Genomic DNA, 23,629 nt, shown 5'->3' on the forward strand with positions numbered 1-23,629 from the left:
TGATTGACCTGTGTGTTGTGACGTCTTATGTAACTGCACTTAGTGGTACTTACGACCTTTCTGAAATGTTTGCAGACCTTTAGGTTAAAATACTATGTTACATAATATAAAAATCTAAGCATCTCTATTTGTTTTTTAGAGATAGGAATTCAGGAGAATTTTTGTTGTATTAAATTCTTTTACCAGACAGAGTTTTCTTGTAAATTACTCTGCTTAGAATTTCTATGAACAAAATTAGGATGAATGTCCAAAACCTAGCTTTCTTTGTACAGGAAGAAATGGTGAAGACTTTTAACAGTTGAAGTTACCTAACATCACTACAAGACTGATCGGTTTTACTTCATCTGCCTCTTTGTCCGTTTGGTAGAGAGGGAATAAATAGCTTACGGATGCTTCGTTTCTCTTTTTCTCCCATGTTTTTATTTGTTTTGAAAACCTGATTTGTTCTGTAGAGGTTGATTGCCAGAAGTGTTTACTGAAGAAGTTGTTCCAGTTGATGGAAGTATTACAATAGGTATGGGGTTTTGTGAGGGAAGGGGTGAATAGTGACAAAAATGGTAATTAAGACAGTTACATGGAATTAGATATCCTATCAAAGTAACACTAATGTTAATGTTTATATATTTACGTTGCTTTTATTTATTAGACAACAGCTTAACAGTGATAGCCAGGCAAACTAAAGTTTATATATGGAAAATAGGAAAGCTGGACAGTAAGTAGAAAAATGATCGCACCCTTTTGTTGCCCCATACTATGACTTGCCATAGCAGAACAAGTCTGTGTTAGCTTTGGGCTCTTAAGATCTATTTAATTCCAAACAGTATCTACACTGTGCTGTTGTCATTGTACCATCCCATAGCTGTCCTTTCCTTAAATAAACAACACATATGTTCCATCTCATAGGATGGCATCTCATGTTTCATGAAGGGAAACTGTATTTTTATATACTTAATTTTCTAACCACAGTTGTTCACACGGGGTGAATTAGCTATCAGAGAGGAAGATAACTTTTTACTTTTCTGGCTCACATCAGAAAAATTTCACCTGCCAGAGATTAGAAACCAGCAAAAGATGTTGCCTGACAAAGACTCTAAAAGGAAGAAAAATTGTTTTCTACAGGAAAGTATAGTACATCTGGGAACAAGCAGGCACAGCCGAGTATTAATAAAGATTTGAAATCTATGTGAAGGGGCATTACTTTTATAAGAGAAGCAGTACTGATGTGAAGAGCTGTATGTCAGTAGGGTGCTAGCTGTCATCAGTCTGCCCAAGCAAACCCCAGGGAAGCAAAAGCAGTGTTCACTGAGGAAATGCTGTCTCTTTTTAAAAAGTTGAATCAATTTGTCAATGGATGCAACTTCTTGGCATATGTCATAGTTTATTTTCTAAGTTTTGTCACGTAGTGCAAAGTCATCTTAGTTGAATAACAAAACATACAGAACTGATAAATAAAACAATGCAAGATGTTGGACAACTTCATAGTAATAAATCTAGATAGGTAACTGAATAATAAGATTTTCTTCTCTACAAATGTAGAATACTTGAGCACCTGTTAGAGAATGATTAGGGAACTGTTGGAGAAATACTTCAGTTATGACAGATTTCAAATGAAAGCTTTTGAATATTAAGTTAGTCTTCTAGCTCTGTTGGCATTTTGATACCAGTTTGCCATGGTTTCAGAGCTCAAGTACAAAAAAAACCCCAAATCAATATCTGAATATATTCTTTTATCAGTTTTTCACAAACTGTAGGAAAATACTCAGGGCATCGTTCTTTTGGAAGTACATAGGGGCAACAGAATACAGAACTTACCTTGATGAGGTAGAAGAGAATTAAAAAAAAAATTAAAATTATCCTGTTTCACAAGAATGTTGGCTTGAATAGAGTACCATTTCTTGTTATTTGCTGTGAGAAGGTAGGCACCCTTTGTGATTTGTCCAGACATTTGGGGGATGTGTGGATATGATCCAGAAGAAAATACCCTTTGTTTGAACTTTGGAGATTCAGATTCTGATAACAGAGAACATATGTTCTCCTTATCTCTAAGACACACATTTTTCACAGTGAAAAACTCACTTCACTCTTGAGTAAGCAACAGTTGCAGGTACAATATTTGGTTACGTGATGAGTAGGAGCATCATTCTCATGGACTGTCTAAAAAGAGAGGTGAGGATTGTACGTGTGTAAACAGAGGATAAATTTATTTAAAAATAACAAAACCACTCCTTTCAGTATACCTTCACCTAATTTAAAATGAAAAGACGTTTGTGTCTTCACAAGTTTGTGTCTTCATATGGGAGTTGAATCCCTCAGGTTTTTTGCTTGACCAAGTTTTCATCTGTTGTCTTCTCTGTATGTATGTGTATGTTTGCATGTGTATGTATCTCTACACGGATACATACATGCATGTATTTGTTACTGAAGTGTGTATATAATATTTCCAGAACAAATTGGAGCTCGTTCTGCTGTATTTCTTTGGCAGTTCTGACTCTGCAGGCTTTAACTAAATTTTAAGTATTTAGGAGGGTGATGGATTTGTTAGGGATCATTTCCTATTAGTAACTCCCAATTTTAGACATTACTTTTTGAGAATCTCTATAATTTATAGTACAAATTGAAACTAGAGACAATTTCTAATAATATTGATTTTCTTTTTTAGTAGTGACTTCTTTTCCATTTGTGGCAACATTAAGATTTTTTTATCAATCTCTCTAAAAGACCAATTCCTTCCCTACTTCCGTTTTCTCAGCTACCATCACAGTCTAAATCTGTCAAGTTGATTAACTAGTCGTCATTTTAAAAGCATGTTTTGTATACTCCAAGATTGTACCTGAAAAATTCAGAATGAAACCTTTCTTTAAAATAAGCTTACTGAAATACAAATTGTAATGTGAATACTTCATCCATTTCATGTAAATAATACTGGACTGGCGTAAGCATAATCTGAAATAAGGGCCCATATGTATGTTTATTAATTCACTTTCTGTCATAATATCAAATTTAGCACTCTTTTTGAACACACCATTTCATCACTCATTCATAATTTACTCAGTACTCTTACTTATTCTCATTCATTCACTGTTTACTTTAAGGTCTTCCCCAATAAATCAACATTACTGTTTCCTTCCTACGCCATCACTAAGTTCATTCAGATGAATACAAATTGTGGTAAAATATCCATCTTTGAATATTTTTGTGTTTTGCTGTCTATTCTATCTTTATGTTGTCCAAGTGTCCCGGGTTCAGTTACTAATGAGTGGTTCCGTTGGTAGAATGGATGGTAGGTATTCTGTTTAACGGTGTCTTTTAGCATGAAAGGTGAATAGTTTGCTTATCTGTGTTGACACCTATGTACTAGACATAAAAATGTCAATTTTTTTTCTGTTCTCCCTCATTTCTGGAACTTCCTATAACTGTTGTCTCCTTTTTCTGTTTTCACAATCTTCTTCGTGGTACTTGGATTTTTCACATTGCAAATACATGTTGGTGATACAGCCAATATGAAAAATTATTCCTGTTAATCGTGGTCACTGTATATGAGCTATATGCAAACATAGCAAACGAAGTCAATTTTACTGTTTTGTTTGTTTTGAATTAGGCTCATGCACAGTTAGTTCGAGAAGTGGATGTAGAGAAGGTGTCAACTTTTGAGAACCCATATGTAGATGCAATAAGAAGCTTATGGAATGACCCTGGAATTCAGGAGTGTTATGATAGACGACGGGAGTATCAATTATCAGATTCAACTAAATAGTAAGTACATGGTGGCTACAAACTGTATGTTATTTTCTGTTTCTAACAAAGTAATTTTTGCTTTTTAGCTTCTTACAGTATATGTCTGTGTACTTGTTTGTATGCATATGCAGCACAAACATACCTGAATATACACTTACTAGATTGAATTCAGAGGATACTTTAAGGAGTGGAGTACCTCTGGTTTAGGATTATATCTGTGTGTGTGTCACAGAATGACAGTCTGTGATCATTTGAAGTAAGGTTCTAAATAGGGATAGGTAATCACTGGTGGTTTTGTTTTCTCTTGTCATACCTGTTTAAGCCCTTACTCTCCTCTGACATACACTCAAAAATTCAAGCTGGACAAAAATGTGTTCATGTAGTATGACAGTAGTGAATAGTGGGAAGTGCAATCAAGGTAGATCTCCATACAATACATAAAAATTATAATGCCCCAGATGTCTGATTTTTCCAGGTTTTCCCCTTTTCCCTCACAGATTACTTTTGCAGTCTTAGTGGTGAGATGAATAGTACTAAGCAAGAGTTCTCGTGTTTTACTGAACTGCCTTTCTTTTATGGAAACAAAGCCTACATTTTAAAGGACCAGGCTGCCAGGCAGACAACAGGAAAAGCACTTTAAGTTAAACCCTGTTTGTTATAGGTCAACAATAAAAAAAAAAACCCATATGTGACTAAACTACGTCTGAAATGTTATGCCTTTAGTTTCTTGGGGGAGGAATCTGATAAAATAGCACTGTGAAATTTGAAATTGGAATCTGAGGACTGCCTGAAGATTGACTCCATGAAATTCAGTTACTCTTGAGTAATGTAGCATATAGCTCAAATAAAATTTCTTGTGTGTTGTCAAAGAAATGGATGATGGTAAGGGATGGTGACCTTTTGATGTTGACCAACATTAAAAAGTACAGCCTAGTTAATGATTAAAGCTGTGGCAAGAACTTCCATGGTCTCTGTGAATTTTTGTATTGTCTTTGAAAATTATTCCGCTGATATCACTCCAGTCTCCATTTGTCAGGTGTATATGTTTTGAGGGAAGTACAGAAGAACAGAAAGGCACCATGAAGCTCCCATTAAGCTCATTGGAACAGGGCTGTAGACATGGGAGGTCTTGGATGACATTTATCTGCACAGTAGTATGAAGATTATTATCTAGCACAACACTTTGTATGTGATTTAGTCAAGACAAACATCACTTTCATCATTTGTGTATGCATATTTTGGTGCAGGGTGGTGCAAAGCACAGTGCCAACACTCTTGTATTGTTTGGATTCTCACTGTCCCCAAAGATACCATACTGTGTTTTGGGTTTTAGTGGTAAGAAAACAAATAGGATGTTATGAAAAGTGAAAAACTTTAGGCTGCATAAATGGTGAAAAGAAGATTTCAGAGACAAGTTACTGACAATACATTTTCATGTTATTTCACTTACTGAAATAAGCAGCAAGCATAAGTAGAAGGTAAAGCAGAGCTTGTCTAATACTTTAAATTTCTTGTATTTGTAGGTCCTAACTTTGTTTCCACAACAGATGTGATACTGTTTTTAAAGTTGAAATAAATGTATGTATTTCATGTGCTTGCGTTAGAGGGTAAAAGTAGGATTACTTACTCTCCAAAGTAGGAAATAATCATCTGATGCTACTTCAGATCAGATCGTGCTGAATACCATAGTTTTGACCTAGTTTTAATGAAATTGTCACCATAGTGGATCTTTTGAGTATTATTAAAAATAGTAGGGAACAAATCATAAAGTAGCTGTAGAAGCAAATTGCTAGTACGTTGCCTTGCAAAAGGTAGATGTACCAGTTGATTGGTTATTTTTCAAACTCAACATGTTTAGCAATTTAACATGAGTTTTTGAAGATTTGGTGACTTTAACTATAATCTATTATAGTTCGTACTATGGATTTCTGCAAAATCTGTTTTAAGTTAGAATTGTGAATCACTGTATATGAGTCTTTAGAAGACTCTCCTATATTTATGCTTGCAAGCAGAGTTTTGTCAGGTATGTAAGTCCAGTAAAAACAATTAGCAGAAACCAAAGAAACATTGTTTCAAAAGAAAAAAAAGTGTGTATGTTTAGCAATAAAATACCCAAAGAGACTTTAAATCCCTGTTGCAAAGCAAAAACCCAAAATGCTCGAAAGTTGCTACTGGCAATAAGACGGAAATAAGTACCCAGTCCCCATCGATTTGGTGAGTCCTAGTAGTTTCTTCTGAGTTGATGTATAAACCAAAACCGTTTGTTGTCCATCAGCTCTCTTGCAAGCATATGTTTCAATATGCCTTGTAAGCATATATGTCAATATTTTAAGCATATGGGTCAATATGTCACACGATCTTCATTCATCTCTTGCATGAGCCTCTCATCTTCTCAGTAGTTCTCCCCTGTGTTTTTATGGTAGTATTATTTTCAGTCTGTTCCTTGTATTGCCTTTTTTGGTCTGTTAATGTCATTATACATTGTCTTCCTGAATATCTTTATCTGTATTTTCTGTTTCTGCTGTTCTTTCTAAATTCTGTTTCTGGTTTCTATTATATCCTATATGTTTCTATACTTTCTGTCATCTTTTGACCTGCTTTGTCATTGTTAGCTACACTTCCGTTGTTTTTATACCCACTGCTAGTACCCTGGAAGAATACATCAGATGTGTGGTAGGGTACGATCTAATAAAGAAAATTTCCTGCATCGTGGGAGTTGATTTGAAGCTCTTGGAAACTGAGAAAATAAATTCCATTCTCTTCCCTTGCCGTTGGATGCTCCAAAGGTTGGGTGTTCATGTTGTTTTAAAAAGCAATTTCTAGACTTCTCTGTGGTAAAATGAAGAGCACATCAGGTAAATAAGAGATTATTCACTTCCCATATACATTACGGGGTGACTTAGCCACTTACCACTAAACCACTTGCCTTTAAGATACTGTTCACAGTGTGAGGCAGAGGTAAACCAACACCACACTGTGGATTGCCTTAAGTAATAGCTGTGTGAGATGAGATCATTCGATATGTACTGTACAGGCTGTCAAGACCTTAAGCCAAATTTAAACAGGTTACTAGTCTGATAATATCACGGCTTTTCAAAGCCCGAAGAAAGGGGAGGCAACAGTCTTAACTTTTGTCACTAAGAGAGACAGTTGTCATAAGTTACATTTCACACTGTGACAATGTACAGAATTTGGGTTGCAACTAGAATTTGTGAGGATTCATCACCATTTTTCTCCAATATGACACTAAGGGCTTTCCCTTCACAAAGAAAAAGTTGGAATTGTTTAGAACTGGAGAGTGTCTTTCTCTGGTCCCATGAAATGAAACTATTATATCATTGTACACCTCCAACCAAGGACTTTCTAGTTGCTATACAAGCACTCAGGATATCTGTTTAGTTTCCCTTCCATGGCTGTGTTTTCTAACACTTCAGATAATTAAATATTATTTTCCCTCATGTTTCTAACCCACTATGTTAGCTATCCCAGTGGGTATTTAATACCCCACTTTCTAATTGTTTAATGCACTTCTTTATGAGTCATGCACACCATGGCACTCATACATACATGAGAGTCCTTCAGGCTTTTGTTTCTGCTTTTGCTATCACCTTTAACAACTTGGTCCCTACGGTTATACAGCCATGCATATACCTGTGATCATGTGAGTTGAATTAGCTGGGCAGTTGGTACAGAAATGCAGATTGCAGTATTTTACCACGTAATAAGAGCTCCAGGGTGTGGGTCTGAGGACATCTTCAGAATATCACTAATTGTTAACAGGGAAGAAGGAGATGAATCATAATGATGTCTGCTCATTAAAGTTCATGTTTCACCTTTTGAGAAACCATTGCATGAATTGTAGTGCTTTGGTCATCTACTAATTTTTGTATGACAGTATTAGATCTGCATTTGAGTGTTTCTCGTAACTTCAGCTGAATAATTAATTCCTTCATACCTGTCTGTTAAAAATAATGTTTTGCTTCCATGTTCCACTTCTGAAACAGGCACATTTCAGTGGAATTACTGTGTGCTAAATAGGATGTGCCTAGGGGCACACAAGGGGAAAGATCAGTGTATGAATCTAAGTTTTTACTACAGCAGTTTACTCCATTTGCATGTATTGCCTCTAGCAATCAGAATATTCATTCTTTTATTTCATAAAGCTGTAGGGAATTCTTAGGGCATCATGGGTCTGTGTGAGCCTTTCAGAAGTACTAATACTGTCCTGAATTGAGACCTGCTATGCGCCTGACACGGGTATAGCAAATTATGAACAATTGTCTATGTGATATCTGTGTAGCAGTCTTTTGTTGGGAGTAGGAAAACCATCTATTCATAATTTATGATACAAAAGCTCATCATTATTTAATAAACATTTTAATACTGTTTGTTGATTCTTTCTTCCCTTAATTTGTAAAAATGTACTTGGAGGTTCTAAAGCTTTATTTGGGGGCAATTTGTGTTGCAGAATGGTAGATTTTATGTATTCAGAGTTTTCACAGCCTTATTTGTGTAAGGTTTGCAGTAAAACAAAACCAGCAAATAAAAGTTAAAGTCTGAAGATAACAATCAAGTACTAGCAGCAGGACCATGCTAACCCTGTCTTATGCCTTAGATGTAGGGAACATATGAAGAAAGATGGGATATGAAATTGGCCGCATACCAAAGCACTGCATCCTATAGAAAAAATTAAGATTATCCAACAGAACTAGGGAAGTTCAGAAAGGGAAGTGTGGTTATATAAAGCAGTATACAGCACATATTTCTTTCAGGAGCCTTTTTTCATGCAGTACTGAACATGTTTTTAATATCTGTATAATTTTTAAACCACATTTCCTATTAAGAAAAATTGGCACAAGCATTTTTTTATTCGATGGCTTGCTTTTTCTAGCCTTTGCAAAGGTTGGCTTTTAACCATGTAGGAAATTGAGGGAGACAGCTAGGTAGGATTTGGGTGGGATAAGGATAAAAAGAACACAGGGCAGACTTCTTCCTACCTCACTGCAAAGATCTTAGGTTTACTGCGTTTAATTTAGATTAAGATTAGATAGTTCTGGAAACTGGTAAACGGGCCGCAACTTTTCACCAGTGGTGTAGAGGCACAGAAATGCAAATCTCTACAGAAATTCTGAAAATGTGGCCAATACTTGTTTACACTTAGCTTTGTTCACGGCTTGTGTTTGTACACTGAAAATTGATTCCATTTACTGTGCTGCTGCATGTTAGCAAAGAGCACGCTTGTGTCAGTTATTCTGGCAGCTCTGTGAGGTAGGAAAAATCCCGCTACAGCAACTTTAACATTTTGCATATGTGGAGTTGAAAGACAAGCAAGTTGTATGTGTTTCAAAAAAATGCAGAAAAAGGCTTTTCCCTTTCAAAACTTGTTTTCCAGCACATGGTCAAAATTAGTGCTAGTTTAGGGTATTCTCATCAGCCAGTTCAGTGTTTTGCAAAACAAACAAATTCCCCAAAAAAACCTCCAGTCCTCCAAAACCACACCAAACCCCAACAGCAGTATGGAGGGTAGCCCCACCCAGTTCCGAAATAGCCATGCTCCAAAGAACAGAGATAGATCAAATCTTATTAAATAGTTTGCTTAATTAGTCTTAGTCATAGACTTTGATTGGAGCTTTATTTTCACTTGGACCATCACTGTATGTCTACAAGAGACAACATTTTGCAGAGGGTCATACCTATGAACTATCCTGACTTCAAGGAAAATACTTTTTTGTTTGCATTAAACCTGAGAAGTTTAGGGTTGAAAAGATGTAAATGTTTATGGTTACTGTCCTACCTGGAAAAAGTGAGCCATGTGGTACCTCTCTTACATGTGGTTGAACACAATGAAAACATTTGCATGTGAAATGTTGCTAGTAAGCCTTGTTTTTATAGCTGTGGTTACACTGAGATTCCCCCAACAAACTTTATGTTAAACAACAAACTTTGCAGAGTTTCTTGAAGTTTGTTGCTTCCCTTTTCCTGTTCTCCCCATGTAGATTAAAAAACAATCACGTTGTTTCCTGGCTGGGTGGTAACAAGTAATCTTTACTAGGCTTAGTCTGACCCTTTTATCAGGACCAATAATTACCTCTATCTCAGCATGTTTGGTTTTATTTTGGAGATTTCTCTTGGAGTGTTTCTGGTGTGGTGCCAGGCAGATCCCTTCTCCGCAGCAGTGCATTTCAGAGGCACTCTGCTCCCCAGGGACTTCTGTGCTCACAGGGTCTCGCAGGCAGACTCCTTCTAAGCACAGGGTTTGTTAGTGTGCGAGTGAATATTAATTCAGCATCTTGCTACATCAGTTTTGCCTGCTGAGTTTGGGAAGAGTTATTGGGCAGTACTGATGAATAGTACTCTAATGTTCTCCTCTGCCCTGGTGAGGCCACATCTGTGGTATTACTGTGTCCAGTTCTGGGGCTCCCCGGTTCGGGAAGGGCAGGGAACTGCTGGAGAGGGTACAACAAAGGGCTACAAAGATGATTAGGGGACTGGAGCATCTTTCTTAGGAGGAAAGGCTGAGGGACTTGGGTCTTTTTAGTCTGGAGAAAAGAAGACTGAGGGGGGATCTTATCAATGCTTATAAATACTTAAAGGGAGGGTGCCAGGAGGATGGGAACAGTCTTTTTGCAGTGGTGCCCAGTAGTAGGACAAGAGTAACGGGCACAAACTTGAACATAGGAAGTTCCATCTTAACACGAGGAGGAACTTCTTTACTTTGGGGGTGGCAGAGCACTGGAACAGGCTGCCCAGAGAGGTTGTGGAGTCTCCCACTCTGGAGACTTTCCAAACCCCCTGCACACCATCCCGTGCAACCTGCTGTAGGTGACCCTGCTCAGGCAGGGGGGTTGGACTAGATGATCTCCAGAGGTCCCTTCCAACCCTGGCCATTCCGTGATTCTGGGAAGTATATGTATACGATAGAGCAATCTCATTTTTAACCTCAGAAAGGGAAATTAGTCTTATAGATGGATGAAGGCTGTAGCTTTCCTACCTTTGCCTATGCCCTTAATGCCTTCTCTTGATTAATTTGGCTATACACTAAACTTAGTTTAAAGTTACAGAAATTCACTTTATGGAATTATTCCTGAGAAAATTCTGCTTTTTCACCTGATTACTTGCAACAAAAGTAGGACCTCAAAGATGCTGAAAAGTAGTAGCTCGTGGCTGGAGGAAGGTGTGTGTTTGAAGTGCCTGCCCCATGTTTCTTCATGTTGAAGGTGCTTCAAGACCTCATTCACTGAAAGTAAATTCAAATAAGTTTTGATGGTCTGTCTTTGTTAGGTGATGTAGCTCTGAGAAATTAATTAAGGCTGAATGTTGAGCTACCTATTCATGGTGAGACGGGGTTTATATTTAACTCCTTGGAGAAGGTTATTGGTTAAAACAACTCTGGTCTGTTTATTAAGGGTAGGAGTCTCTCTTCTTTGCCTGATTTGTATATGGGAAAGGCATGTAGGAAAGTACAGAGCCAGTTAGTCTACTCTCATGATCCCGCTCCTGCTGTTTATTTTGAAGTGTCGACAAACTGCACCTTTGAAACGTGCTCTTTCAAGGGCATCATTAGCACCTCCATAGCCTGGCAGCTTCCCTGAAGCTGGCTGCAGGCTTGGACCTTGTCATAGGTGATGGAAACTGCATTAAAAATAAGTACTTCTCTCTCGGTGCTGACTGGGAAACAAAAGGCTTCCTCCGATTCTGGTCAGTGTGGAGATCACAAGTGTGCTGCGAGACAGTGGCAGCTTCTCCTGACGTCAAGGGAGGGCCACTGCCAGCAGCTCATTACACACACATCGCCTAGGTAATGCACCTTCTGCCTGTCGCCATAGCAACCCCCTGGAAAATTACCTCAGCAGCCACTAAAATTCATTTTTACAAAACTAATTACAGGTATAATTAACTTTTTAAACTTGGTCTGTACTATAAATTTACTCAGACCTGTGTGGTTTGGTGCTTTATTTTAAGTAGTTCTATGCAATTTTCGATTTTTTTTTTGTTCCTTTGTATAATGCTTAGCTGAGTAGGTACTGTTTGGGTGAAAAGCCCTATACCTACAGTGTGTCTCACCAAAGTAAGACATTTCTTAGAAGGTGGTAAAAATAGGTCTCAACTATATGGCACTCTGAGTTTAAGTGGCTTGTGCGGTTGCTGCTCCCCATGCAACTGAATTCCCCGTGGTGACACTGGTGGTTACCCACTTCTGGACTAGCCCTCAGGACAGCTGCCAGGGTATTTCCAATATCCATAGTGTTGTTATGATTTTAAATTTTGAAGTTAGTAAAATAAGGAAACATCTGGTTTGGGCAATTGTTGGCAACACTTTTCTTGTGGAAGTTCATGTTTATGACAAGTCTTGTGGTTTGTTTGCAAAAGTGCATGTGTAGCCATTTCTAGTATACACTGAAGAGTTAGTTGCATTGCAAAGGCTGATTTCAGTATTTGTGCATACATTTTGAGTTAGGCACTTACCCTAAAATACCCTGTGCATGTCTCTTTAAGTGCTTAAATCTTTTGTGTGTGCATGCCTAGGGGATTCGATCTATTTGTCAGTGCTTTGTTTAGGGCTGCGTTAGATAAGTGCTTTAAAGCCATGGTGAATCTGTTTTTTCATAAGCAGATAAACAAACAAACAAACAAAACAGTAAAAATCTACATTTTCTTTCACTCATTACCCATCTGAATTCAGTGACTCGAGACATTTCACATAGCACTGGCTTCATATGTCCTCTTCTGGTTGCAGATAAGCCAGTGCAGGAGGTAACTCCACCCTGCTTTCCTGCTGGAGCTTATGGACTTCCCACACCCCAGGCTGTGTCCATCAAATGAACTAGCTTAATTTGAACAATTTTAATAGTGTTTCTTTACTATTCAGAATCATTTTGACAGAAATGTGTTATCAAGCCATTGCACAAGCGAATGAATTGGCAGCTGGGGATGGGCAGAAGTGCAGCTAGAGTGGGGCTTGATCCAGCACAGTTGAAGATGGAAGAGAATTGGCATTAGCTAGCATGTGTTGATGTTTCTATTTAAAGTTGCTGCTTCCTAGGTTAATTTTAAAATAAGTATGTTGTTATTTTAATAAGCTGTAGGATGCTTAAAGCATATGCATGCAGTCCTGCATTCCCCTGGTGATCAGAGAATTTCTTTAAACCCCAGCTTTCATGTGGGAAAACAAAAGCTGAATTTCCAACCCTTTTGGTATGACGAAGATTTGAAAATACAAGTCTTTATTGTGACAATGAGCTAAACTATGATAAATCAAATATGTTAAATTCTAAATTGTCAATGTTACAGGAACAACTATAATAGTAATACGTGAAAATTGTGTATGTTGGTAGTATGTCCATAATGTTAATGGTATTCCATTTGTCTTTTCTTTTTATGTAAATGGTCACCTGTATTCATTTACATATTTCCTCTCAGCATTTTGAAATAGTGAGTCAACCCAACAAATCAGTTATGCAGAAAAATCAGACTGTCACCCCACCCCTCCTAGTGCAATACAAATATCTGTTCTTGTGATTCAAGAAGAGAAAACATCTTGGTTTCAGTGTATGTGGTACTATTGACGTAGAAGTATAGTGTTATGCAATTAATACAAAAGTCGTGATAATGTATTGAGGGTAAGTGTGTGGATTTGCTCCCACCGATGTTTTAGGAAGAATGCACCTGACTGAAGAGGTATGGTTCATTTCTGCAATATATCAAAAATCTTCAGATGGAAAAGAAAGACCCTAATCACAATCTCAATGATACATGTTCTTACCCAAAGATAATAGATTTTTTTCATTAATTGTGTTACTTTGGTTTAGAGGTTACATGAATTTTAAGAGACTTAAAGAATTTTTAGTGATTTTAAAGTATCTTGAAGGGAACTTTGTGTTGCTGCTGCCAGCAAAGCTTTCAGTCTGATTCTCAGAAACATGTTTAATCCCGATGAAGTTGATAGCAGAACGTGAAGTTACATATTCTCATTTGGTAACAAGAAGTGTAAATGATGTGCAGAACTGTTAAAGTCACTAGCAGAAAATATCTCTTGATTTACTTCAGAGCAACAATGCACAAACTTCCTTAAAATCTTTTTTTTTCTACTTAAAAAGAATTTCATTGACTATTTGCTGTATGCCCACAGCATGAAAATAACAATAATGGAAGACTTAAAAGTATGGTTATGCAACAAAGAACTGGGACATTTTCATGGAAATAAATTGATACAATTTGTTTATTAACTTTTAAGTTAGAAGGTAAAGTGGTAGGGGCTAAATGTCGTTATTCAAAAAAATGCAGGATGTAGTCTAAATTGCTTTTGTTGGACTGTAGATTCTGGTTATGATTTGTCAGTATCACAAAGATTTTCCTTTTAAAGGATTTTGTGCATGCTATCTGATTATTTTTTTTCTGTGAGGTACTCGTTTCTGGTTTCAACACAGCTTCCTTGATTCTGGGTTTGAATGTATATTTTAGGACACTTCTTAGAGACTTCAACATCCTTTGATATGTTAAGTGAAGAAAACTAGAGAAAGAGATAGGACTGCATAAGGACTCTTCTGTGGACTATATAGGCTCTATAAGGTGCCCGTATGGGTGAAATGAGTCTGAAGGTTGCTGTTTGGTAATTGAATGAGCAGAACTTGAGCAGAACTGAAAGGTGATGAGGAAAAGATAAGTATATTTTAAGGATAAATTAATTCCTCTGGAATTTAATGACATCAGTGATTTATCTTAGGACAAAAAAAAATACTCGTCTGCCCATTTAATGTTTTCCAGTAACACAAATGAGATTTAACTATGTAATAACATCCCTTTGCATTATTGCCTTTCTAAAACCAGCCAGCTGTGCATTACAGTATATCTGAGTAACAAGTGCACTGTGCTGATGGTACAGAGGTGCGGTAAGCAGGCTCACATTGGAGACCACAGCTGAAGCTTGCTAAAGAAATGCAGCATTGCAGACAATACCATAAATGGGCCACCTCCCAATTTATACAGTTAAAATCCTGCTGTTGTGAATACGACTGTAGCATGTCATGACCCACAATGCTTCTTTGTACCCTTCCAAAATACAGTCACAAACCAAAACCGATTTTTTGGGGGGTGAGAGGGGAAAAAGAAGCTAGTTCAGAGTCTCTTATAAGTTTCTTATTGCGGTAGTTGTGGATTTCATTCATGTATACTTTTCTTTTTCCCCCAACAAGCTGGTGATGTGCTTGTCCATTCTGCTTTTTGTGTAAAACACCTGAGGGCAGATGAAGTGCTCAGACTCCCGAGCCTTTTTCTTATTGGCAGAAACTAATCAGTGTTTTCATAAAATATTTTCAGACTAGTAGCCTCTGAATTATCTGAGATATATTATATGGTTCAATAAGTTTTTCTAACTTTGTATAACTTTCTCACATTCAGTGTTTACTATTGGATTAATCTTTCATGAGTAAAATCATAGTGAGGGAGATTTTACAATGTTTTTGGCTCCCTTCCAGATCTAACAATTCTTACATATATTTGCTGTAAGGTAGAAATCAAACTGCTTTGTTTCTGTCATTGTTCAGGATAACTTGCTCTCACTATTTCATTAAGAAATCATTCAGAGCATCTACAAGAAGTCTAATTATTTCTTGTGTGGGTTTATTTAAAAAGAGCACCTTCAGTAATAACTACAGGGAAAAGAACATGTTCAGAGTTTAGTGATACTTCATCATCATTTGATAAATTACAAGACCATTGCTCTGCTCCCATAGAATGAATGAGGGCATCCGTAGGTTAATTTATCTTCTCAGTGGCTAACTCTAGGTCATTCTTGTGCTGGGAAGTACCAAATGCCCAAGAACGTAATTTCCTGAAGGAGTATTTCTCCCAGGCATGTGCCATGCAGAGAGTCCGAGCTACCTAGTGCACTGGTTTCATGAGAAGTTAGCTCCTGGACCCAAACAGGCTCTCACACTCACATGGGTACACTTCTTTTTTGAGGCATCTCTTTTATGAGAATTAATTAAAACTTCCAGTACACCAGTGCTTTATAATTGAAACCCACCATTAAGTAATAGCGGAAAAGTTTGGTGTTGTAGTTAATGAACGTTTGCAAGCAATTTTATAGCCATTTGGGGTTGTTTGCTAACTGACAGGGGTGTATTTCATGAACTGTAGGCTTATTAACTTAGTCAGAAGTTTCAGTGTGAATGCAGGACTTTCAGGTACCAGAGACCTCTCTAAATAATGAGTGCTGCCTTCTGATAGCAAGGTTTGGAGAGTTTTTAAATTATGGGGGTTTCCTTTTTTTTTTTTTTTTTTTTTTTTTAATTTAATGTCCAAACAGTACCATTTATCTTCCTATCATTTTGTAAATGATAATGGTCTATTCTATAGCAGCTCACTGTTCCTTGGGAAATTCATGTTGGTCTATCCATGGATCTGTGTAGACAGTGTAGAATGAATATCAAGAAATATGTTATGTATTCAAATAAAACTGTGCAATTTTATATTTCTCACACATTTTATATTATTTGTCTCTAAATTGCCTAGAATTATGTAATTGAAAACTTTGAATCTTTGGTGAATTTACATGTGAAATTCAAGCAAACTTCTATGAAAAAAACCAGAATAATTATGCTACCCTTCTGTAGAATTTACTTGAAGCTATGAAAGTGTACAGGAAGGGAGGATGGAGCACATTTTTATAGTTTGTCCCCTGTTTTATGCCGATAATGCTCTTTTTTCTGTTGTACTTTTTCCTACCCACAGCCCATTTCCATTCCCAAGTCTTCCTTTCTCTTTTCCTTGGTGGATGATGGTGTCACTGTCTTGCATTCCTGTTGTTTCTCCCTGTCTATAGCTATCTTAATGACTTGGACCGCATAGCAGATTCCACCTATCTGCCAACTCAGCAAGATGTGCTCAGAGTTCGAGTCCCAACAACAGGGATCATTGAATATCCATTCGACTTACAAAGCGTCATTTTCAGGTAGAAAAAAAGTTTTAACACCCACTTGCTTTTTTTTTTCTTTTGTTTCCTTTTACATTAGTAATACTGTGTATAGGATATTGGTTAAAAGTGCGTAAAAAGCAATTATTCTGTGTTTTTAAAATTTGAGCTTGGTCAATATGTTTTAATGTAATTGTCCACATATAATAAGGAGCTGATCTGAAAGGTGTCAAAGGGATGACAGACAATGAGGTTTGTCTTCTTCTGAAGGTAGTTATTACTGAAAAAAAACCCTGCACTTTGTCTTTTCAATGATATATATCAAAATTTCACTGTGAATAATAGTCTGAAAATACAATTGTGTCCTCGTAATTCATGTAAATTATGGAATACAAAGTTACCTCTAGTGTAGTTCATTTTTAGAGAGAGTGCAAGTACAGTTATTTAAAAAATAACTATGCAGTTGCAAGTTAGACACCTGTGTTCAGTTACACTGAGACATGGGATGAAGTGGGAATACACTGCGAGCAAATTTGTGTTTCAATTTTGGCTACTAAAAATTTTAGTAGATGCATATTGTCTATTTGTCATCTTAAAATGGAGCAGCTTTAACAAGTTGGGAATTTTGACTCTGGTAATTTGGGGGGATAAAGACAGATCAGCAAGTCTATTCTGTTCACATCTGTTTCTGCTGAATATATGGGGCATACATTGCTGAATCGTGGCTCATGAGACCTTTGTGTCTCAGAAATCTGAGGAGTTTTGAGACCCACAATAGTTTAAATACAGAAAACGCGTCAGACTTAAAAGCAAATGTGATTAACTGTCTACGTACAACAGATTCCATTAAACATCAGTGGAAAAAAAAACATTAAGAAAAACAAACGAAACAGTGTTTTCAGCTAAATTCTTGAATTTTGTCACTGTGTGTGTACTTGTATGTTTATCTGTTAAGGTATTCATGGAGTTGATGTAGATGTTAATTTTGCAGAATGGTGGATGTAGGAGGCCAACGATCAGAAAGAAGAAAATGGATACATTGCTTTGAAAATGTCACATCTATCATGTTCCTAGTAGCTCTTAGTGAATATGATCAAGTGCTTGTGGAGTCAGACAATGAGGTAAGCAAGCATCAGCGAAAAGCACCAGTTTTAAATAAAAAATAATTTAACTTGTCCAGTTCCAGGTGTTTTCCAAATGCATCTACCAGCAGTCATACACAACTGCACCCAATGGAGTGAGAAGCACTACAAGGATGAAGAGGGGAGGAGGGGATCAGTCTTCAAATACAGCAAAGCTGATCTGCTCCGTGGAGGATTCAAAGAAACCTGTCTGTTTTGTGTTGAAGGGGAATACAGTTGAATATAGGGAAATGTTAGTGTAGCTGTTTGTGCAGTTAGTGTTATGTAGCAGAGCCACAAAAAAAGATGGTGGAAATGAAGTTTATAGATTCTTTGCTAGAACAGACCCTAAAGTAGTAAAAGTCATTCCTTTGACTGTAAGCATAGGATGTGTATTGTATTTTTATTTCAAAAAATAACAGAAGGAGGAAAGTGGATGAGCTGAGGCAGCAAAGCACACTGGTATCCACTATTTTGAATGCAGAGGAGGGGGATTATTTAATGTCTAGATTTTTTTGTCTTTCCTGAGGACTATTTTCCATTATTCATCAAACTTCTATGAGTTACGCACTGGCACTGTCCTGTGCAAGTCTTCTAACACATACTTACAAAAGTTAGGTGAAAAAGAGTATTTGAATGTTCTTCGTGGCTGCATACATGTTGATTTCACTGTTGAAGGGAATGGTTGACATAACAAGGTAAAACATGTCCTTGGACATGTTTGTATGCTGAACTCTTTTCAGGATTCATTTTTTAATAAAATCTGAGCTCTGAAAGCTTTTACATTTATAGTCTTTCAATAAAAGAAAAATACTGTTACATTATTTATATAATCAACTATATCATTCAAAGCTGAATTTACAAAAAAGATGATGTAATCTGCACCAACTTCATCTCTTGTAATTTTGGAAGGTAGACGTGTAGATAAGTAGAGAACTCAGACTTGGCTCATTTCAAGCCAAGCCCGAAATGTCTGTTTCTATCTTTTCTGTTTGCATTATTCTTTTGTAGCCACAAAGTCAGCATAGAAGTGTTAGGCATTTTAATTATACAAGTCAAAACAAAATACATTGGAAATCACATCAAGAAAAATTAGTTACAATAATTTTCGAATGGTATTCTGACTGTCCAAAATAAACTTCCAAACTTCATGATGTTACCTATTTATCACTGTGTTTCATACTGTCATTCTCATAGGGAGAAATTCTTGTAAGAACTGTCTCATAGGGAGAGGTTTACCAGATGCTAGTTCCCTATTAAGTGTATCCCTTTCTAGTTCGGTGACTTGCTTGAGCCCTTGCTGTGGTTTGTCCGATAATTTCAGTGTGCAGATCATTAGTTAGAGCATCCCTACTCTAGAAGACGGAGCAGTATCTTTCCAGGCTGAATCATCTTGCTCAGTCTTCTCTAAGCTAAAATGGTTCGTGTGTTGTGAACTGAATAGAATATCTGGCTGAAGATTTCCTTTATGTTTTGGGCTCTCCAGTGGCTGAAGTGGTGCCTTTTCTAGAACTACTTTTCAACTGTTCTGAATAAGATCACTTTACTCATAAAGCTGGTTTGGTTTTTCGAGTTTTCACTTTCGAAACACTTTGTGGAGGCAAAATCTGTAAAACTCCTCATAGTCTTGCAGATGGTTCTTCCACCTCGCTGCTAAACTATATATGTTTCTTATTAACAACAGTGGAAACCTTCTGAACCTTTTGGTCTTTGTTTAAAATATGTTCATAACTTTAATTCAAACCAGGTTTTGTTTTCAAGTCATACATACATACCCTCGTAGAGCTTTCCAGCAGCGTTAGGCCTCTGTTACTCTAGCTCTGGGTTGGATCCAGACTGTCTTAGAGCTAAGCATCCATCTGGGCAGCTTCGTTTTGGCTATCAGCAAGCTGTAGCCTGTCTGTCTAGATTTTGTTGGTATATCAGAGCACTGTTTTTTTCCCTTCCTTTTCCCTCCCCTGTATCTCTAAACATTACAGTCCCAGGACGCATGGGAGAAGAATGGGTTTATTTATTCCGCATAAAGCACAGCGTAGTTTATCTGAATGTGGGTGTGGCAGAAAAATGGGAAAAGATTTTAAATGTGTTAGTTTACACCTTGAATTAAGAAATTTACCTCCAAAAATATTTTTGTTCTTCTTTGGGGTGTGACAAGCTCAGTAGGGAAGACAGTAATTTAACTTGGAGACTTTGGTGAGATACTTATTGCACTTATCTTCAAATTGTGAAACAGTGTTAAAATTTTAGCGCCAAAGTGAGAGAGTGTGTGTAAATGCCCTACTTTCTTCATATGTATGCCATCAGTGTGATACTATGATAGAATCTAAACCTTCTTTGATCTGTGTGCCTCTTACTGAAATGAAAAGATCTGACTCGACAACTTGCAGGGTTCTGCTACTCCCTTTGCATTGATTTCATGGCCTGATTGAACAGTATGATTTTTGTAAAATGTCCTACTTTCTTTTCCTAATTAGTCCAAGGCATGTTGTTGCCTGAAGTCTTTTTCCTCATAGTATGTTTTTACAAAGAAAACTACGTTTTAATCATCTGTGGCATTCTTTTTAGTTAATACATTTTTTCATTAATCTAATTTTCAGGAATAAATATGAATCTTTATTACTTGCCATTCAGTGGATGTATGTTTATATGACCCTTCATCATTATGAAACCGGTTTAGAGCCTTTAAGACTGGTGATTTGTATTTCAAAATGTAGTGCTTGATAGACTGTCAGTTGTAATCTGTTTCTTCCCTTGTTTAGCTTATTCAAGAGAAATATATTTGGATTATAAATCAGATGAGGCTATACTGAGTTGAGAAGCTTTGCTATTGTCTCTCAAGGGCTTTTGCTCCCTGGATATATGTAGGATTGGACTGGGAACTGTTTCTGTCTTCATGCCCTTGGAGGAGTCAGTATTAAAAGTTCTGAGAAATGCCTTATAACTACTCTGTAAGGGGACGTCATACGTAGAAAATAAGACAAGTGTTCAAACTGGCTGTTTGAATATTCAGAGGCCCATGTAGGATGACTCTTAAATGATAGGTCCATGAAATTGCACTCCCATGGCAAAGATCTGCAGCTACAGAGTTGGCGGCTTCAAGCCTAAAGAAAAGTACACATGGCTGCCCAACCATATTTTAACTGGGATTCCTCTAACAGGCAGTACTCAGAAATAACATTATGTCTCCTTTCTTGAGTATGTGTCTAGATTGTACGTAACTAAGCATCTGATTTTGGTGCTTGAATACAAAATGAGAAGAATTGGTAAGGACAGTATATTTAAATACATCTTTCAAAAACTTCAGATGATGTCCAGTTTTGAAATGCCTTTCTCTTCTTAAATACATCTAAAAGGAGAAATAGCTAACTGTTCCAAATTCTGTCCTTAATAAAACAGTAAGTCTGTCTAGATTCATTGGTGGAAATGAGGGCAAAATTTGATCCAGAGGACTTAATATACTAATGACATTAATAGTACTGTGAATTAAGTAAATTGTCCCTCAGTCTGATATGATATGACAAAGGAGAACATGTTATAAGTTAAATTAGCCGATGTTTGACCTTTTCACTTTTCAGAAGAGTCTGACAGAATTAGAGGTGAGATAAAAATGAAGGAATCATCTCTTTGGTAAATTAATTTACAATGTATTGTGTTCTCTAGGTCAGGCTTTTGCTCTGAATTATACCAGCATATCTGGAGAAATTTGCAGTTATATCAAAAAGCACAGTTTAGAACTTTTTAAAATCAACTTGTTTTCTTAAATGAAGAATTTTTTTTCTAGGTAAAATATATTAATCCATATTCCATGATATGCTGCATTTAAATAATTATCAAAGGTAGCTCTTCAAAACATATAAAAACACATGGTCTCAGTACAATAAACGCAATATTGAGTTCCAGCTTTATAAGAGAACCGGTAACCATTTGCAATCAGAGAAGGAATAGAAACATCACAGTATACCTGTAAAGTCTGATTGCATAAAAAAGAGGTTTTTATTGATGTTGTATTACTGTTGTATTGTATTGTTGTATACTAAAGACAGTATTTATTGATGCTTGTACATATTTTTCGTCTGCAGTAGTGCACTGAATGTCTTAAGGTGTATATGATTTCATACAGCTTGTATAGGTCTATGGTGGTTATGAAAATGTGGGGTTTTTATAGATAGAGATCTTTCTTTTTCTGTATTCCCAGGGGAAAACCAGAAAAGATCAGGTGCAATTTCCTCAGTTCAGCCAAATTAGTGGATTATCAGGCTAAGTGAAATTTTGAAATTTCCTAAACTATCAAAAAGCAAATACTGCCTTTCCTGACATATCATCGGAGGCTGCAAAGCTACAGAGGCATCGGACAGCCTGAAGTATTCATTGATAAAAGATAATTTTTAGAAGTAAATCAATATGAGCATTCTGAACATCCATTGCACAGAATAAATTTAAGAGAAAAATGCTACTTTAGATTATTTTGGTCAGAGCTGATACCTTTTGGTTTAAAAAAAATAGAAATACAATTGTAAAATGGGAAGTTTTAACAAGATTAGAGATAAATATTGCTAATATTTACAAGTAATATTCCTTCAACTGGCTTTGAGTGAGGAAATTCACTAGTGCCCAGCACTATAAATAGGTACTATGTATCCTATGTACGTGCAAATATCTTATATACTCATCTCTATGCCTTAGGAAAACAATGTTTTTTTCATTATTTTGCTTGTTAAGCAATTTCTTTTCATTGATAAATGAAACCACATATAAAAGAATCTGAAGTGTTTCTTCCTTTGTTAAAATAGTAACATTAATACAACCTTAAAAGCTTGTATTTCATAGGTGGTTTATGTGCTGGGTTTTCACTCACCTTGAATAACAAAGCAAATAGAACCTATCCAAATACCCTATCCAGACAGGTAATTTGCAACCCCTAAGAGTTTTATTAAGAACAATTATTGGTTCTTTTTAATCAGAAAAGGAGGAGGTTCTGGTCAAGTAGAGTACAGCTCTTTTTTTTGAGCTTTTTTTTTTAAGGCTTTTTTTTTTTTTTTGGAAGCTTGTACTGTGTCTTAATAAATTATTTGATTTAGCCAAAATTGTTAGTTTTAGCATAATAAACTGTAACTGAATTTCTGTTAAACCAGTATTTCCTCCCTTCACTTTAATCATTAGCATTATCATCCTATTTGTGTTAAAGTTTTATAGAAAGTACCACTTCCTTGTAATTCTTGTATTTACAGATTTGATCCCAGGTTGTGGTTCTTGCTGAAAATGTTTCTAATATATGAAGCAGGCTGGAATGACTTAAGAATTCTGAGTTTTTTAAATAATAGCAAAATTGATTCCTTGGCTTAAGAAATCCTAGACACAGCCTTCAGGCTATGTCTAATATTGCCATTACTTCCTGTGTGTCCTCCTTTCACACATGTTAAACTGTTATCTAGGATCTTCTTTTCTGTCATCTTGACAAGTGCCATATTGCTCAGTGGGCATTCACAAAAATGGTGTCATAAAGGTAATTTTCCCAGCTTCGTGCTTTTGCATTGTGTTGTCTCTCCACTGGCTTTCACTGCCTTACCACATGGAACCAAGTGGTTTGTCTGCTTTAAAGACCTGTATCATCTAACCTGATACAATAAGCATATTGGATCTTTTTTATGCTAGTCTTGATAATTTTTAAAATATTCAAACAAATACTTTTGCATGTGTTACCATTCTCCTCATTCTGAACAGAGAGTTCCTCAGAAACTTTCCTAAACCTGCTTCATTGCTGCTGTGTAATGTACAACGGTGTAGCAACCAGAGTTGTGTGAAGACTTCTGCTCACACTGTTGAGAATTATGCTGCTATAACTTGATGCTCTCTCATTTTG

The 23,629-nt window shown here is 36.5% G+C and overlaps 1 protein-coding gene across 1 annotated transcript in view; it reads left to right on the forward strand.

Annotated features, from left to right (window-relative positions):
* LOC309682967 (guanine nucleotide-binding protein G(q) subunit alpha) overlaps positions 1-23,629 on the forward strand; it is a 133,650-nt gene that overhangs the window by 94,474 nt on the left and 15,547 nt on the right. The window contains exons 3-5 of the mRNA XM_082497150.1: positions 3,599-3,753; positions 16,559-16,687; positions 17,640-17,769. Of these exons, the coding sequence (XP_082353276.1) occupies positions 3,599-3,753; positions 16,559-16,687; positions 17,640-17,769 (414 nt within the window). The remainder of the gene's footprint in view (positions 1-3,598; positions 3,754-16,558; positions 16,688-17,639; positions 17,770-23,629) is intronic.

Source organism: Vanellus vanellus (assembly GCF_965231255.1).
Source record: "Vanellus vanellus genome assembly, chromosome: Z".
Taxonomy (NCBI): domain Eukaryota; kingdom Metazoa; phylum Chordata; class Aves; order Charadriiformes; family Charadriidae; genus Vanellus; species Vanellus vanellus.